General features: G+C 45.8%; 1 protein-coding gene across 2 annotated transcripts in view; it reads right to left on the reverse strand.

Annotated features, from left to right (window-relative positions):
• Window positions 1-19,119, reverse strand: part of PRCC (proline rich mitotic checkpoint control factor) — a 216,835-nt gene extending 197,716 nt beyond the window's left edge. The window contains exon 1 of one of the 2 annotated variants that reach the window (XM_078668317.1): window positions 18,531-19,119. In XM_078668317.1, coding sequence (XP_078524443.1) covers window positions 18,531-18,878 — 348 coding nt within the window. In that variant the 5' untranslated portion in view covers window positions 18,879-19,119. The remainder of the gene's footprint in view (window positions 1-18,530) is intronic. The other variant, XM_078668318.1, reaches the window with a different exon arrangement.
• Window positions 19,120-19,484: the final 365 nt, after the last annotated feature.

Here is a 19,484-nt window from a genome sequence, read left to right on the forward strand (position 1 = left end):
TGGCTCATTATTCTGTTTCACTATGGTGCACCTGGGCCGAACAATCCCACGTGAAAAGAACAGTTTGCCCTCACCTATCTATAGGTAGCATGCTTCATCAGCGAGTAGCTCCTCACTGGTGTGGTGTAATCATAGACTACACAGGTGGCTCACCCACCTTGTCGAACCTTCTTGACCTAAAACAGATAAGCAAGGTAATCTACTTCTAATCCAGTTCTACTGCATGCCTAAAAGTAGCTAATGAAAAACTATTAATTCTAGTAGTGGGGGCATCGGTAACCGGCATATGCATGCACTCCCTCCCTCCCCAGTGTGTCCATCGGCCACTGGCTAACACATGGAGGAATTTAAAGGAACCGTCAGTAGTAGCACCAGAGGTTTCCTTTATTAAAACCCCTGGCTCCGGGAGAAGCCAAATTGCTTCCACTTCTGCCATCGCCCCTCCTCCCGCTCATCTGTGACATCAGTGCACTACGATCTATGCTGAGATCACGATACTCACCAGAGCGGAGAGAGGGAGAAGGCGAGTGGTCTGCTCCAGTGTCCGGTGGGGTTTTCAAAACCCATGATGCCTCCTCACGTTTGAGTTAAGCATCCTTGGAAAGGGGAGAGTCTCTTCTTTCCAGCAATGACTCCCTCAAGCGATTTCCTGCTTATTGATTGTGGAGGTGCCGCAATGCACAAGCCGAAACCCCACTATACACCCTGGATTATCTTTTTTTGGGCAACCTCTACTCTCCATTCCCGAGGGAATACAAAATGGTAGTGTCATCATTTCCTTTTTTTTGGAATTGCTTTTTTTTTGGAGTTCCGTTTTTTGGGGAGTGGGTAAGCCCCCCCGGGAAATTGGTACAAAGTAAAGCAATTAGAACACACAGGCCTGGGTGAAAATGGCACTGGCGACAGTAGAAAGAAGTCTCCTACCTCTTTCCTTGCTTAAAGCAGACACTGCAGCAAAGATATGGTGGAGTCTTTCTTGTTATTTGCATGAATACGGTCGACAGGGTGCAGATCCTGCAGCAGTACCATTCCTTCAGCAGAAAGGCTTTCAATGACGGTCCACTAAAAGTATCAAAGAAAGCACTGGTCTTACTATGGTGGTCTGACGTTAACAATATATGCATTGTATGTTACCAAATGGATCAGGTGGGTAAACTGCTTCTCATACCATGTGCAAGTTTTACGATTTGCATTGTATGGCTGAGGTACATGGTCATTCTAATCCACTCTGCCCATGTTCCTGTTGTAATTAAGAAGAAAGGCAGGCTTGTACACTTCAGCAAACTGACCCAAATCGTGACAGGGGAAATGCTTTCATCATGGACTGCAGTGAATTTGATTTCGAGCAGTTCCTTAGCACGCAACACAGTGTTCTTGGATTTTTGGAACTTCTTATAAACAAGCTCCTGTTGGAATACTTTGCGCCGACATAGAACTGTACCGCATGCCACAGTGCCATCTTTGTACAGCTCACTGAACAGATCTACTATAATATAGAAGTTGTCCGTATAAAGGTTCTAACCTTTATGAAAGAGTGGGTGTAGAAACTCCCATAAGATATTTGCAGTGATTCGTAGTGTGGAAGTACAACCTACAGGATTTAGAGAGGATTTCTACCTTTTAAACACTCTCAGGCTATATACATAACCTGTAGAGCTCTAACAAACAACGTACATTTTGATGCAATAACTTCTTTGATCGGTATGCAATGACTGAACAGCAAATGCCCTTTCTAGAGGATCAAGGACTCATCGATGGATATATTCATTTCTAGGAGTATAAATCTCTGGCAACTTGGTAGACAAATGTCCTACACCAGGCCTAGTTTTATACAACCTGTTGTGGTCTGGATGATTCCGGGGCAATGCAGCAGAATTATCATTCAAATGTAGCATGCGCTGCAATCGCTAAAAGAGGTCTCTGTTCATGACCGCTGCAGAGCACAGGGTAATCCTAACTGTGAGAGTATACCAGTATGACAACCAGTATGCTTGGTTTGTGCACTCTCCCTATTTTGAGCACGAGGCTAGAAAATTTCTTTAAATCCACAAGTGAAGTGGGAGGTGTAGATATGGAATTTGGGGCTGGGTTCATCCGCCACCCATGGAAACCTACCACCCACTGAAACGTTTTAAAACAAGACACCCAGAGGATTCCGGGGAGGTGAGCCTTGCATCCTACACTGTTTTCTTACTCATAATGCTCTGCAAAACTCAAATTTTGTCTAAAATCATTCATTTACCTTACACTTCCGTGATGGAAACTTTCAGACTCCGCGGGAATCCACAAAATTCCTATCACCAAGCATTATCCCATTTGTACGGATTAAAATGCTGCCCCACTTGGGTGGCTGGGCCATGTGCCCACGACAGGAACAAAACAAACCATGGTCAATGGGAGTCCTCACAAACTGGTGTTTTAGCCAACGTGGCGATTCTAAAACGTACCATCCCACAGATGTGGGTAAAATATGTAGTTTTAACCTATTTATTTATTTATAAAGTTGTAAATAGCGCAGACTAGATCCCGAAGGATATCAGAGAGCTTTACAGTTATAGGGAACGGTAACCATCAGACACCTAGTAAGTTTCCTTTGGCGCCAGCTGTGCTAGGGCCCAAATTCCACAGTCACCAACACAGACAAACAAGCATTTGCAATGCAATAGGTCTCGCATTAGGAAAGTTTGAGCTATTGGTCTTGTAAATGACAAATTTTGTATTTATGTGTTGGTTTTAAAAATAGCGAAATTAATAGCTTTGTCATTTACAATGCCAATACTTTTACCTTTTGCAAATGTGAAACTATAGCATTTGTAACGCAACATGTTTTGTATTTACGTGACTTAAAAGTATTGAGATTACAAAGAACAATGGCTTTTAATTTTTTTAAATAATTAATACTTAAATAAAAGTGATTGTAATTTATAATGGCAATAGCTTAAACTTTTGTAAATAACTTTTGTGAAGATTATGTTCAGTGTATTTTATTGTGACTAAAATCCAAGAACAGAAGTGAAATATTAACATCTTTTTGTGACATTTGTAATAAAGCTTGAAACATTGAGAGAACATATTTGAACCAGTTGTTGTTGAATGGTTGCACAGATTGATGCTGTGGTGGCGCTGAGTGATGTTGTGGTGGCGACGAGTGATGCTGTGGTGTTCAGTGATGCTGTGGTAGTGCATAGTGATGTTGTGGTGCCCCTGAGTGATACTGTGGTGCCCCTGAGTGATGCTGTGGTGGTGCGATAGATAGATAGAGTGAGGGTGATAGATAGAGGAAGGGCGATAGATAGACAGAGTGAGGGCGAACTATCGATAGATAGAGTGAGGGCGATAGATAGAGTGAGGGCGATAGAGTGAGGGCGATAGATAGATAGAGTGAGGGCGATAGATAAATAGAGTGAGGGCGATAGATAAATAGAGTGAAGGCGATAGATAAATAGAGTGAAGGCGACAGATAGATAGATAGAGTGAGGGTGATAGTTAGAGTGAGGGCGATAGATAGATAGAGTGAGGGCGATAGAGTGAGGGCGATAGATAGATAGGAGTGAGGGCGATAGATAGATAGAGTGAGGGTGATAGATAGATAGAGTGAGGGGGTTAGATAGATAGAGTGAGGGGGATAGAGTGAGGGCGATAGACAGATAGAGTGAAGGTGATATATAGATAGAGTGAGGGCGATAGATAGACAGATAGAGGGAGGGCGATATATAGATAGAGTTAGCGATAGATAGATGGTGTGTGTGTGTGGGGTTGTGTGTGTATGGGGGGTTGTGGGTGCGTGGGGTGGTTGGAGTTGTGTGGGGGTTGTGTGTGTGGGGGGATTGTGTGTGTGTGTTGCGTTGGGTGTGTGTGGGGGTGTGGGGGGGTTGTGTGTGGGGGGGTTGTGTGTGTGTGGGGGTTGTGTGTGGGGGGGTTGTGTGTGTGTCTGGTGAAAGTGTGCACTGACGGCTGGTGGTGTGTGTGTGCCTGGTGAAAGCGTGCACTGATGTCTGGTGGTGTGTGCCTGGTGGAAGCGTGCACTGACGGCTGGTAGTGTTTGTGCCCAGTGAAAGCGTGCACTGACGGCTGGTGGTGTTTGTGCCCGGTGAAAGCGTGCACTGACGACTGATGGTGTCTGTGCCTGGTGAAAGTGTGCACTGACGGTGTCGTTGTGTGTGTGGTTGTATGTGTGGTTGTGGTTGTGTGTGTGTGGTTGTGTTTGTGTGTGGTTGTGTGTGTGTGTGGGTGTGTGTGTGTGGTGTGTGTGTGTGGTGTGTGTGGTGTTGTGTGTGTGGTTGAGTGTGTGTGGTTGTGTGGGTGGTTGTGTGTGTGTGGTTGTGTGTGGTGTGTTTGTGGTTTTGTGTGTGGTTGTGTGTGTGCTTGTGGTTGTGTGTGTGCTTGTGGTTGTGTGTGTGCTTGTGTGTGTGCTTGTGGTTGTGTGTGGTTGTGGTTGTAATCTACCAATATGTATGATATACGCACCATGCCACAGATCGCTCTGCGCTGCTAGGGCAGTGTCCTATGAAATACAATGTGCGTTCAGCAACACCTAATTTTCTGGTTATTCACAAACAAAAATGCAAATATGTATGACATTGTACAGGACAAACGCCTCCATTATTTTGAAACTATCTTCAGGCAGCTTTTTTCTATGTTTTTGAGCAATAACTATGTTAAACCAATTCTAGTACAGCTCGAAGTGGCTGCAAATAATAAAATAAGCACTTGCAAAGCCAACATGTTTTGCCTAAACGAGAACTATTGGCTTTGTCAATTTTTTTTAAATGTTGCTGAGCAGTGTGAGCTGCTGTGCTACAAAGTTTAAAGTAAAACATATAAAGTGATGTGACGCAGCCTTACCGCATCATAGCTTTTTTCCCTAACTTCAAGCTATGCATGTACAAACAAGTTAAAATTGTTATCTTTAATAATAATGATGCAGCTTATATTCATGAACGAAAGGCCATTAGATTTATCAGTGTGTTGAAGTGTAACTAGCTGGAATACTGAGCATGGAGAGGCTGTGGCGTTATGGCCAGAGCTGCTGACTTTGGGGCTGGGGAACCATGTTAGCTTCTCAGCCCTGGCTTAGCATACTGTGATTCTGGGCAATTCACTTAACCTCCCAGCGCCTGTAAAAATGATTATGTTCTTGTGTAATGTAACTGGCGCTCATGTAGAGCGTTCCACGTCCTCCCAGGGATGGAGGTAGGCATCTAGTGACGGGGCATGCAGGGACAAGAGCGAGGTGGTGGGAGGGGCAGGACAGCAACAAACATGGAAAAGGCATGCAGGAAATAGGCAAATACCACGGTAAACTGGCGCCGGACATAGTGGCAGGCCGCAAAAGTGAAATGGAAAACGGATAAAAATTCAAAAGCCACCGCTAAAAGTAAGAGAGAGACATGCCTGAAAGTGCTCTCGGCATTGCGTGGTGGGGGCGGGGGAGGCTCAGACAAATGGTGTGGACTGTGAACAAATGCTGAGTGGACACGGCTACAATGCTCCGTGGAGCCGACGGGGGAGGGGAGGAAGGAAACTGAAAGTGCTCTCTGCATTGCGTGGTGGGGGCGGGGGAGGCTCAGACAAATGGTGTGGGATGTGGCTGGCAATGGTGTGGGTGTGCGATGTGATGCCGAGGCTCGGGGAGCAAATGGCAAGCGCGCGCACGGAGCACATGCACTGTGCGTAATCCGCCTGCCAAAGCCCTCTTGGTAAGCTTTCCTGATGCACCTCTCTCTATAGGTCTCGAGCTGCAATGCGCAAGCGCATTGGCACGTCGAGACCTAAAAAGGGTTGTTAGTGGAAATATTTGATCTGTCCATGTTGCGTTTTGCGCATTTTCCTGTCTGGGCACAACGGTTAATTTTATTAGGATGCCTTAGTGGATCTACACTAATGACATTGTGCTGAATTAAGAATGTTGTCCACTTTTCAGAAATGTATAGCTTACCCATGGGTTTCACACCTGTTTCCACCACAAACTGGAAGTAGATTGAAACCCAAAAATTAGGGTAAATGGGCAACATCTTTAAAAAATGCAATTATAGTGGTAAAATATTATTTTGGGATACAGCTCTGCATGTTTCTCAAAGCCGAGAAAATGGTCATTTTAGCATAGCAAACCTTATGTTGGTGCCATTCTTAGGGAAAATATATATTTTTTGCGGGGCACTCCTCCCTCACATTTTTCCACCAAAAAACAAGCTATATTTTCGATATTTCCTAGGTCCCATCCAGGGGGAATCCTCGCTGGGTACCTTTAAAATCCCTACGATGTTGGGGAAAAAAATATGTATATTTGGCATGAAGGTTTTATGTGGAAAAGAGCTTACGGTGACTTAAGTGCGAAGTACCCCAATAAACCAAGAAAAGGCTAAATACTGGGGTGGAAAAGCCTAAAAGGGGTTGACATTGCCTACAGCTAGACCAGTTTGATTGATGTTTCCATCTAACAAGATTAAAATACTAAAGTGAGAAAAGTCAAAGCGCTTCCCCATTTGGTCAATTTATTTGTAAATGGCTTTGAAGATGCATAGCATTCACCAGGACCATGTCCCTCTTCCTACACTAAATACACAGTACACTTTGTTATTATTTGTACGGGAAGGCAGTAGTGCAGAGAAATCTACCTATGTGAAGCCCCTTAGTAATTAAGGTGTTCCGGTAAGAAAGTAAGAGAATATTCTTCCATTCGGATTGAGCACACTCGCCTGGGTACAGGTTCAGAGATTGTGAGGTGGCTTTTTTGTACAATCAGTAATTCCAGCTTATGCAGCCCTATACTCTGTAAGCACCTTCTATCTCTTTCCTGTGTTATATCAAGACAGCATATTGTAAGAGTTCATGTGCACATCCTAAAATGAGGCGCACTTCATTGCCAGGTGTGTGGTGGGGGGGGGGCATTACTTTACAATCAATTTTCTTTTTAGCACTTATTTTAATTTTATTTTTTGCTCCTATATGGGAACCCGCCACCATGGAAAGGTAAATTAAAAAAAGAAAAAAACGAACAAAATGTTAGCTGCGTCATAAATAATGCATACGTACATCATGGTGTGTGTGTGCACACAAATCATAATGGCTAGCTGCCATCTTGCAATGAGTTGCCCTTAACAGACCCTTCAGGATTTTGCGATTTGCAAAAAAACTGCAAAATCTGGACTTTCAAAAAAATGCCACGATTTTTACAAAAGCCCCCTCAAAATCTGCAGTAAGCCATTTCTTTAAACCTCTTTTTATTGGCTCTGCGCTGGGCCAGTAAAAGGAGGCTTGGCAGGAGAGAGGTGTTTTGCTACTCCCTCTGCCTCCATAACAAAGCACAACAAAAGAATGCAAGAGACAGGGTCTCAACAAGTATGTTAATGTATCAGCCTCCTTTGGCAGTCTTTGGCCCCTACATAACCCATTGTGGCACTTATCTGTACTCACCCCATCCTGTGATAGCTACTCCCCTCACCCTTACCCCAGAGCCCCCATCACACACACAATTAGTGTGAAATACATGCTGCAGGAGGGGAGCTGTTACAATAGCTCTGTCCGCCCTCCTCACGGGAAACAACCATCTCAACAAATACGTTACGACGCATACGTTGACATCGTGTGCACTTACAACGCACGCGACGGTACGACGCGTGTGTTGTCTACGCACGCCATTATGTCGCATGCGCATTTAGAACGCATGCATTCCCAACACATGGGATGTAATGGGCGCGCGCAGAGACGGCCTCCGGGGGACACAGACGACAGGGAGACAACGCTGGAACAACAACAAGAGACAGGTAAAGAGGTGCTGTTTTGGGGTTGCGTTAGGGTTTAGGGCTAGTTGCAGTATAGGGCTACTAGTAGAATGGGTGCTGTTTTGGGGTTGCGTTAGGGCTACCAGGGCTACTTATAGAATGGGTGCTGTTTTGGGGTTGCGTTAGGGCTACTAGGGCTACTTATAGAATGGGTGCTGTTTTGGGGTTACGTTAGGACTACTAATAGAGTGGGTGCTGTTTTGGGGTTGCGTTAGGGCTTAGGGCTTCGTGTACTATTGGTACTGTTTTGGGGTTTCCATAGGGCTTAGGGCTACTTGCAGTATAGAGACTGTTTTGGCCTTTGGGGTTTAGGGTTGAGGTCGTAGTGTAGGCTTGATTTACTGTTTAGGCAGACCCTCCAGGATTTCGCGGTTTGCCGCGAAATCGGCACTTTTGTAAAAATGCCAAGATTTTTTCAAAAGTGCCCGCGAAATCTGCACTTTTGTAGAAATTGTGGCATTTTTACAAAAGCTAATCCATGCCGCTATATCCTGGGGGGGGGGGGGGTCTGATTAATGCAAAAACAACGTTAAAATGTGTCTTAGAACGCGGGTGCTGAGGAGGCACACTGATCTGACACCCAGGGTGAGGCTCCTGGGGATCTTGGCAGATGTGGATGGGAGGAGAGCGGAACGGACGTTGGCTGGTATTGCCTCAGCCCTGGCGAAGCGTGCGGTGTGCACTTCTCTTTTTAACCTGTTATTTGTTGCGCTGCATCTTTTAGTAATTTGATTTTTCTCTATGGTGCCTGTAAACTCTGGTGTGCAGATACATAAAAATATAACATAACATAGCTCTGTATTTACATGCCTACGGAATAGTAGTTGTATCTGTGGGATGGTATTTTAGATCGTAAGTGCATGCTTTTGTGCATGTTAACTGAACGAATTCATTGAAATGTGTGAATCTGCGTCTATCTGTCTATCGCAGAATACCTTTTGTTTTTGTAACCACACATTACCGTAGTCGAGGGTATAGGTAAATTTTTAAGGGTTCTATGGTATCTTAAAGTCAATGAAAGATACCAAGCTGTAATGAGAGAATACAACTATTGTCTCCAGTCATTTGCAGCCACATAGTGTAAATTGAACATGAGGCTTGCATGCAATTTTCTAGATCAAGGGCCTTGATCATTCTCCCAAACTGACTTGACAAACTGACAAGTACAGTGCCATAGTTCCTAAATTACTTCTCCAACACTTGAAGCAGGTGTTCATGAAAATGGCACATGCTGCAGCTTCTCGGACTTTTAATGCGACTTCATAAAAACTTGCCTTTTTACATTCTTAGTTAACCCCTTAGCTACTGATGCCCAGAACAATCTGGCTGCAACTTATAATTATATTGTACTGTGTACCTACCATGCAGCAATTCATATAGTAAAATCTAATGAATGAAAAATGAGTTTGAACGAAACCAATGCATTTTTTAACCCCTTGGCCGCGGCGATAATTCTGCTGCGGCGCTAGGGGGTGGGGGAGTGAGCGCGGCGCCGCCATGCTCGTGACGGAACTCCACCGTCATGAGTCACGGGCAAGCTGTGCTCATGACGGCGTGGTTCCATCACGACTCCGCCCACTCACTAATTCGCCTGCACAGGCGGGGTATCAGTGCCGAGTGGGCGAAGCGGCCTCAGCATGACGGAACCACGCCGTCATGAGCACACGCCGCCCGTGGCTCATGCCAGGCGTGGTTCCGTCATAAGCAGGGAAGGGGTTAATGTGTTAAATATACTGAGTTTATGAATAGTCGTTATTTGTACAACTTTTGGGTTACCTTACCCATACAATCATATGATCCAGAGGGCATTATGCAAAATGTGTTCTTTCTTGAACATTGGCTTACATTTAATAAAAAAATTCTATGTTGAATTGCCACACTTCTGATAAAAACAGTACACCACTTGTGTTGGAGGGTAGACAGAAGGAAAGGTCTCAAAATGCGACATGGTGACACTAAACTTTGTCCGGATAAACGACCCATTTTGGCGATGTGGGTAGCTGTGGTTTTTGGGCTGGGCTGGGCTCAGTCACCACACAGGGGAAAATACAAAATTCAGATATTTCTAAAGACGTGATGCCCAGTGGAGCACAGGGTTGTGTGACTTGTGTAGATGTGTTTGCATGGATACCTCTTCTTAATAAGAATGCTCTGCAAACCTCACACTTTGGCCAGAATCATACGTTTTCTTTACATTTCTTTGAGGGTTACTTCCGGAAACTGTGGGGATCCACAAAATCCCTGCCTCCAAGCATTCTCACACTTCTTCTAATAAAACAATACCCCACATATGTGGGTGGGCCTATCCCCTGGCACAGGAAAGTCTTATTCACACCCCAGCAAAATCAAAGGCGAGAATGACAGAGTCTAATCACATACGTAGATCAACTCTTTGATCTCAGCTTCTTGGTAAGTTTTTTATATCTGTGTCAAGTTGTATTGTTTTTTGCTCTGGGGTAGCCAAGATCTTTTGATTATTTAAAAATCATATATAAAATAAATATACTTATAAGGGCTTTCTCTCAGCTCTCTTCATCTATTGGTCTGTCATTATGTCATTAACATTTTTGTTCTGCCACCAGCACATACACGATTGAGTATAGTTTCAGCCCACTTTTCCAATGGCTTACCTCTCTGTGACTGATGGCAATCTGCTCTTGCACAATGTATAGATACGCACAAAAATAAGTCTCCTTATGCAGTGTTACATTTTTTTCACAAACATTGGTAAATCCAAAAGTTTGTAGTCAAAGCCAAGCCTTTGGCTTTGCCAAGGCATGTTTTACTATGTTATGGACAGTGCTTGCTGTTCTTTGGGGAGAGGGTTGTGTATCACTAATATTTACAATACATCAACAAAGGCGTAATAAATACGCCTGTAACGCTGTTTTGCTGCTTTGGGCTGCTGACGGCAGTCTTTAGCTTTTCGAGGGAACCTGCTGTGCTCGCCGCATCGCACGGGTGGGATTCGTGGTCCCAGGGTGCACCACCAATGAATTGGGCACAGCTGCTGCATTCGGGAGACACTGACACCACGCTATAAAGCGCCGCCTTGCCCGAAGCAGAGCGGGACGCCTGTAACGCTGTTTTGCTGCTCTGGGCTGCTGACGGGCAGTCTTTTGCTTTTTGAGTGAACCTGCTGTGCTCGCCGCATCGCCCTGGTGGGACTCGTGGTCCCAGGGTGCACCACCACTGAATTGGCACTGGCCGCAATACCCTAAAGCCAGCCCTGACAACAAATGTTAATCTTGCATGCTGCCAATCAAAGACATGCTTTAAACGTCTGCCCCCTGAATACTACTGAATACCACTACCTCACAGTGTGTTTCTGCGTGCCCAGTGTGTGGCGGTCCCTGGGGAGCATTGCTTTTGGGGCATTTATTCATTAACATGTTTATGTCCTATATGTAGCCTTGAAGCCAAACAAAGTGTCTACATTGTAAATAAACCAAAGACCCAAAGTGGATAGACCCATACTGTCTGAGTTTCCCTCCATTGATCTGGAATTCACTGGATTTCTTGTCCAAAATGAAATCTGGTTCTCCGCTGGACCCCTGTCCCGCCACGTTTTTAGCTAAGATGGCCCAGGCCTTGAACCCCATTATTAATCCTATGTTGAATTGTTCTCTACAGGTGGGGTGGTGCCGTCAGCGTGGAAACAGGCACTGGTTCTACCGCTACTAAAAAAACGTCCCTGGACCCTAAGAGCCATGCTAATTATCGGCCCATCTCTCTGCTCCCGGTCCTGGCCAAGGTCGCGGAAAAGCATGTACAAATTGTCCTGTCGGACTTTGTCGAGACTCATGGTGCCCTCCATCAAACTCAGTCGGGATTCAGGGCTAATATGAGCACTGAAACGGCATTGCTGGAGGTCTCGGAGGCAGTCAGGGAGGTCCTTGATGGTGGGGGAAAGGCATTGCTGGTGATGTTGGATCTCTCGGCGGCGTTTGACACCATCCCCCACAGCCGTCTCCTCGCAAGACTCTCGGAGATTGGGGTGGAGGGGACGGTGTTCAGATGGTTTAAGTGCTTCCTTTCGGACCGCCGACAGACGGTCTGGGCCCCTCCGTACTCAGCCGTTGTGCCGCCTTTGGAGGTGGGGGTTTCTCAGGGTTCCATTCTGAGCCCCACTCTGTTTAATATTGATATGGCCCCTCTGGCGGCGCTGGCTGAGTCTTGCGGCGCCCAGATCGTCTCTTATGCAGATGACACCCAGCTCCTTTTCACCTGTGATAAGAACAGGGAGTTTGATGGAGAGCGGATTAAGAACTGCCTGGATACGGTCTTTGCCTGGTTCCAACTTAACCAATTGAAGTGTAATTCCGATAAATCAGAGGTCCTGTTTTTCGGCTGTCATCCTGACCCTGGCTGGAAATCATGGTGGCCGGCTGACATGTTTCCTCCGGACTCGGACACTTCAGCTGCGAAAAATCTCGGAATAAAGATGGATAATGGTCTCACCTTTAAGCCTCAGATTTTGGGCCTGGTCGGGCAATGTTTTGGCTTGCTCAAAATGTTGAGAAAATTCCTGCCACTCCTTTCCATCTCTCACAGGAGGACGATTGTCCAGGCTCTGGTTGGGTCCAGGCTGGATTATGCGAATGTGCTCTACCTTGGCCTCCCGGACTGCCTTCTGTCCCGCCTGCAGGTGGTGCAGAACTCTGCGGAGCGGGCAATTTTCGGTCTCGGACGGAGATCCCATGCTACGGGGCTCATGAATTCCCTTCACTGGTTGCCAATACGAAAGCGTATTGTCTTTAAGACTCTTATAAATCGCTTTCAAGGCACTGCATGGCAAGGGCGCACGATATCTGAGGAGCAGGATTGGCTTCCACCACCCCGCCAGAGCCTTGCGCTCAGCTTCTTGGTCGTTAGCTATGACTCTGGCCGTTAGACGGGCCCGGATCGGAGGCCGTTCCTTTAAACATCTGGCGCCTAAGGCTTGGAACGCTCTTCCAGTGTTGTTAAGGAAGATGGACAACTTAATGTCATTTAGAAAAGAACTCAAGACATGGCTGTTCTGCCAATAATTCCCCCATGTCCCTGTTCTGTGCTATTTTCTTTGGGTCTGTCAGCACCGGGACACTCTGTCTGAGTAGCTGAGCGCTTTACAAAACTCCATTTAACATAACATAACATACATAGCTTCATGTTGTTAAATAACTAAAAAAAACTAAAAAGTATGTGTTTTGTTGTAGGAAAAATGGCCAAATAAAATGCCGCAAAATTGCCGCTAAATTTCCATATTTGTGCCGCTAAATTTCCATTTTTGTGCCGCTAAATTTGCTAATCCATGCCGCTATATCCTGGGGGGTCTGTTTAGGGCTTAGGACAGTGTTAGCGTGCCATATTGTAGGGTACTGTTTCATGGTTCAAGGATTAGGGTTTAGGGTCGGGTGAAGGGAAATGAGCATACGGCTTAAAATTGCTATATAATAATATGCGGGGTGTCTGTATGCGATGTAACTGTATTTCACATGCATGCCTATACGAATGCGACGTAATGGTATGTGATGTGTTTACTCACGATGTAAGGGCATATGCGATGTATAAATTACGATGTAAAAGCATGCGATGTGAGCGTTTGCGATGTATCATCATATATCCCGCCTCACACCTTAATTTAAGGTGGGAGGTGAGTACAGGGGACTAAAGTAACAGTTTCCCTCCAGTACCATTTATTTGATGCTGGGAAGCATGATGGCAGAGTGGTGACAGAGAGAGTGCAACTTTAAAATGTAAATCTTCGCTCTGCGGGCACCAAACATTTGTCTGCCGTGCTCTGTACAGTGCCGTTTTCTGGCCCCACATCTGGGACATGTTTCCGTGTGACAGACATGTTTAGCTCCAGATTCGAAAATAAATCAATTTTTGCTTTTTTGGGCCGTTGCTTTTTTATTTTGAGGCCTCAAAATTTGGCAAAACAATTCACAAAATCCTGGAGGGGGATCTGCCTTAACAGGAAATCCATTCCAAGATTGCAAGGCATGGGCCTTGACACATAGCAACCTAAACATATACTGGCAGAGCCAACAGCTTTGTTATTTAAATCTGAGACGGAGTGGCTTTGCAATTTCCTGCTTTTATTTTTGTGGCTTACAATGAAAAAATTGCCACAACACCAGTTTACCATGGGCAAATATACAGGCTACGTCATGATTGTTTTTAATGTATCCAGGGCACAAGTCCAGGTCACACACGGATGAACGGCGTCTACCCACTCTTGTCACAGGATGGACACAGTCTACCCTGCCAAGAAGTTGGGCCTCAGAGAAATATGCTAAACTTGTCCCGGTGTAATTTTCAGACACCAGGACACATTTAGTGGCACCTGCATGTTGTATGCTTTCGTTCAGAGCAGCAAAGTGCAAGCAGAGAAGGGGCTTATTGGATTCCAGCAAGGCCCGTAACAAAGGCTGAAATTAAGGGGCCGCCAGGCCTCCTTTTGTTGGAGTAACCTGGATGGGAGCGATTGGGAGCCTCACACCTAAATGTAATGGAGGGGAAACAAAGGCACACAGCTCATCCCCTCACAGATATTTGTGAGGGGCACATTTCTGATTCTCTTCAGTCCCTGTATACAAGAGATATGCATGCACTGTAAGAATGTAAGATGTGTTGGTCGATCCCACTATTTACACAAATACATTTAAATACCACTTTTTGTTTTATTTCTTTTGTAGCGCTATAGTGCTGCTCATCCCATTGCAGGTTGTCAGGGCACTTTACATCACATGTACACATTATTCATGGACAATAAATCATATATGTATAAATCAATGTGCATGATGTATTATTGCATAAGACAGTGAGGCTTTCAAGGTGTAGGAGCTACATGTCCTTCGTAGCTCACTGCACTATATTAGAAGGACTAAAATTTAGGAACTTCACGTAACAAAAGGATCTCTGTGTCAAAAGCAGTAACCCACTTACCCATTTACATCAAATGAAAATCTATTGTTTGTGGGATACCTAATGTGCTTTGCAGGAGACATACTGACCCTCTATGCTATTTTGATTAAAAACAGGGACTAGCCAAAACACATATCTCCAGCAAATATGTTAAACTCCAGAGTTATCTTACCATTATTATTCCGTGATTAAGTTGGAATATAAAGATCTCTGTAGCAAACGTCTTAACCCCATAAGATTTGTACAAATGCAGACTTTGCAAAAAGTTAAGCAGAACAGATTTACTGCCACTTGTCTCCTTGTTGCTAATTTATGTGTGGCAGGGTTTTAAAAAATAATTGTATAAACTGAGGCCCAGATTTTCCGTTGGGGTTTCGTCACTTTCTTGGCACAACCCAGACACAAAATCTAATTTGTTAAATACTGCAATGCTCTCAAATGTACTCATAAAAGACCTGCTACACATATGTGTGAGGTCTTAAGATATGACGTCACTTCCTGTGAGGTCATGGGTTGAGATGTCACATGCAATGTCACGTGATGTCATGCACTGGGATGTCACGCGCCATGATGTCACTTGCATGCTGCCTAACTTGGCCAGTCCCCCCACTTCTTTTTAGGTCTCGGCCTGCGAAAGACAGCGCAGATGCGCAGTCGAGCTGGCGAGATTTAATGAGGTAGGGTATTTTTCACTAGAGAGGTTAAGCCCGCCCCTCTTTTCCATTGGCTGGCGTCACCGTTCATGCTAAACAGTGGCCAGCCATTTGAGAAGAGGTCCTAGTGACGTTCTTCTTTCTCTGTAAGCCCCATCCTTTTCAGACTGGCGTACTTGACTTATTGCTGCGGTAAAAGCTTTCTTATCTTCTTTATGGGGCCATCTGTTTCGCCCCATAAAGAAGATAAGGAACCTTTTACTACAGCAGTAAGTCGGGCCCCAACGCTCCCTCCTTGCGAGAACTCTGTTTCCCCCTCCCCGCGCTTGCTGACGTCCAGGTTCCGCTGCGTGATTGTAACCCGGGGTCAGGACTCTGTGCGCTAAAGCCCCGATCAGAGTAGTGCCTGGAGCTGCCCATTAATCGGTGGTATTACATGAGGAGGTACACGCCGGGACTCGAGAGATCCCGCCGCTTTATTTTTTGCTTTGAATATGTTTACTGGCGGCGTTTACTTTAACTGAGGAGTTGCAAATCGCCATCTCTTGAATTGCGCTTGATGTAGCCAGCGTTGGAGCGGTATTTGCAGAGGAAGGTGCGGACTGAAAATAGAAAGTGAGAAGTTATGCTTGAAGTGGTTTGCTCATTGGCTCCCAGTTTTCTTTCGGAGATGAGGAGGACTTGGAGCAAAGAGGAGGAGTCTTAGGAGGAGGGCTGGGGCTCTGCGTAGAGGTGGGACTAGAGGTGGGACTGGAGGCGGGCCGGGAGCTACGAAATTAGGGAAGGTGGAGTGATGTGAGAGCTGGGAGCAGGGAACCAAGCTCCTTCGTCTGAAGAGGCCCTGCTGCTCTGGACAGAGGTGCCTGCCCTGCCTGCTGGAGCTGCAGCCAAGGCAGCAGCGCTCCCTGGAGATCACTGGGGTCGGGGCTCTGGTAGCACCTCGCAGCAGCTTGTGCAAGGGGACAGGTTTTGCGCACGACACTCCCACTAAAGTGTTTACTACATGCTCCACGGAGCTTTCCACAGCTTTATACGGGCCTCTCAAAGGCTGCGCCTGCCTCATCTGCACACATGGTTATTAATGTGTGAAACCCTCTTTAGCATCTTACCTGTTTACGTTCGAGTGGTGTAGTTTATAATTCTATTGTGATGTCTTATTTCTAATGTAAAGCACTCTATCAAAGTTCGGTAATGTCCGCGCTATATAAAACCTTCCAAATAAATACACAGCATCCAAAGGGTGTGGAGATACTGAGGGGGGTACGGGGACAGGACGGGACAGGAGGGGTGGAAAGGCAGATGCATACAACACTCACGGATACACAGACGGTGGCTGATCAATAGAATATCGATGTAACAGGGTACGTCTAATGCTAAATTCGACAGGGGCTGCGGGAAGAAGAGATGTTGTGAAATGAAAACTCTTGAAATGGAAAGGCTTTCAGCGTGGGTTCAAAGAACACATCTCTTGTCCTGGCCCGAGCTACAGATCTACGGTTCCCGTCCTTTTTTTTTTTTTTTATACCTGCATATATAGTAACAAATGCAAAATTTTTTGTGTTAGCTGAATAGGGCGCAATTTAGGTTGCGAAACAACACACTCGGGGTGTTTGTCAGCCTTGCCCTACTGCCAGCCAGCCACCCAGGAAGTAGGCTGCAGGCCGCTGCTGGTAACGCTCTGCCTCTGGGCTGCAAGCGCCTGCACCCAGTGGCTGGTTATCGCCCACCCCACCACGCCGAGCAATGACGCAGGGAAGAAAGGTGTGTGTGTCTCCGCCAGGGTCATAAAAAACGCGCCTCTTTCAAGGCCCGTCCGATATGACTGGACCGCGTGACACTGGCAGCAGGGGGCATGTTTCCACAGCTGCCCCGACTCAAAGACATTCCTTCCCGTGATGCCCTGACTTTCGAATTAAAGCGACACTTCCCGATTAAGAACAGCTGTGCGGCTTGCACATCCTGCAGAGATAAAATGTGGAACTTGTTGACAACCTCCCCGCATTCACAGCTGCACTTGCTGCAAGAATGCAGCGCGCACTCCGTCTGACAGCTCGTCTTCAGTTGTTGACCTACTCAACTAACACACGACATTCCTGTGGGCCGTGCACTTTAAGTACAGATAGATACACATCACAGTCAAATCATCAACCACAGGGGCGAACATAGGTATATTGTTTATCTTTTTTATGGTCACATCTTTCTTGCTGTCAGTCTTGGGGATTCCTGGCGCTGTGGGTAACGAGTGCTGCTGTTATTCAACTATATGCTACTCAATGTAACGTCTTCTGAAGAATGAAGGGCAGGCCCTTCCGTCTTCGAATTAAATCATGAGCCTTATATATAATTACTCTATTCTTCACAGAGTCCTGAGAAGTCTTCAGAACTACCTATCCCACACTATGCCATGTTATATTGACTTTATGAGTCAGGGCCAGGAAGTGGAATCCGCTCTAATTCTGACGTGATAAGAATTCGGCGGAGGCCAGAGGCTGAGCGCAAAAAGTCCACACACAGACCTTGGAAAAGAAACCTTTTACTCTCTACTTAACTTAACCTCTACTTATTAAATTACAACAATACTATAATTACTGCTACCGGTATAATTATTACTTTTTTGATATTCATTATCATTCATCATTATTCCAATATTAAAATTTTATTCTCAAATATATGTGTATTATGTTTTATCATGTAATTTCATTGCTATTCTGGCCACATTCCTCCTCCATGTACAGCCCGGTATTCACTCCAAATGAAAGAAATAGATGTTTTTTCTATTTCTTTCATTTTGGTATAATCGCGGCACCCGGGATTATACCAAATGTACGTGGGATATACCGGCATTTGCGAGAGATTAAGCTATTGGCATTGTAAATGATAATGCCATTTACTTATGTGTTTTCAAAACCAACACATAAATAAAAATGTTGTCATTTACAATGCCAATAGCTCTAACTTTTGCAAAGGCGAGACCGTTGCATTGTAAATGCTTATTTAGATTTGTGCCCTAAATGTATCACAAATAATTCACACCTCAGTATCCTTGTAATGTATACGCCTGGACATAAAATGTTGGTCGCAGTATAATGATGATACAGCTCATTACTCGCACAACACCCCAGCACATGCCGGTTAATCATGCAAAGGGCGCAGCTATCTCCCCTATATTAGCGTTACTCACATCATGTCCATGCAGCTGGGGGGCGCTGATCCTTACAGGCTCCGCCCTCTTCTTGGCACCGGGGACGGTAGAAGTATCGCCGGTGGGGGCAGGCAGGTTCAGACCGCTTCCCTTGGGAGGGGGCAGCCCTAACCTGGATTCTGTAGGGGGTGCATTTGTCGGGGGCGCAGTCCGATGAGTGGCAGGAAGGTCTGCCTCTGCGGCGTCCACCAACGTGAAGCGAGTGGGCACGATGTTACGGGGAGGTGGCAGACTCGAGAACAGTCCACCGCCCCGCTGCTTCTCTGTCCCGGGCGGTTCAGGTTCCGAGTCACTGTCCTCGCTACTGGCATAGGCTACCAGAGACATATCGAAGAGACCTCAGTGCATGCAAGGCCCGGTGTGATAGCCCGGGCGTCGGGCCTGCACAGGTCTCAACGACTTACGCCTCCACTTGTTGTGAACGTCGTAGGTTCCCCCAGGCTCTTCAAGACCCAGTGTCAGTAAAGTATAGATCTCATTCAGTCCCCTAGAGAGCGATGTTAGTTTCCCGAGAATGGTCGCCTTCAGAAAGATGGCAGTGTGAACTACAACTCCCAGTACCGTCCACGGTGACTTGTCTCTCCGCCCCGATTAAGCGTACGCGCATGCGCCACGGGACCTTGCGCGTCTTTAATCTGCATCCAGAAAATGAGAGACCGCCACTTTTGATGATTTGTCTGTAGCGTCGGTTTGACTGACCTCAACATGGCGGACGGTCTGTTATCTTTGTCCTACGACGTCAGCAAGGCCTGGTAGGCTGGCAATGAGAACGGTTTGCCACCCACATAAGCATGAACGTCGCGAAAATATATTAAATGACCAATAGCAAGCAAATTACTCGAAATTGTTATATGTCGTGTGAATCTCCGCTGCAGCTCCCCTAGTTTTTATTTTTAAAGCAATATCTGAAGGCTGAACAAAGAATAGCTGTAC

This window comes from Lissotriton helveticus, chromosome 12 (assembly GCF_964261635.1).
Source record: "Lissotriton helveticus chromosome 12, aLisHel1.1, whole genome shotgun sequence".
Classification (NCBI taxonomy): domain Eukaryota; kingdom Metazoa; phylum Chordata; class Amphibia; order Caudata; family Salamandridae; genus Lissotriton; species Lissotriton helveticus.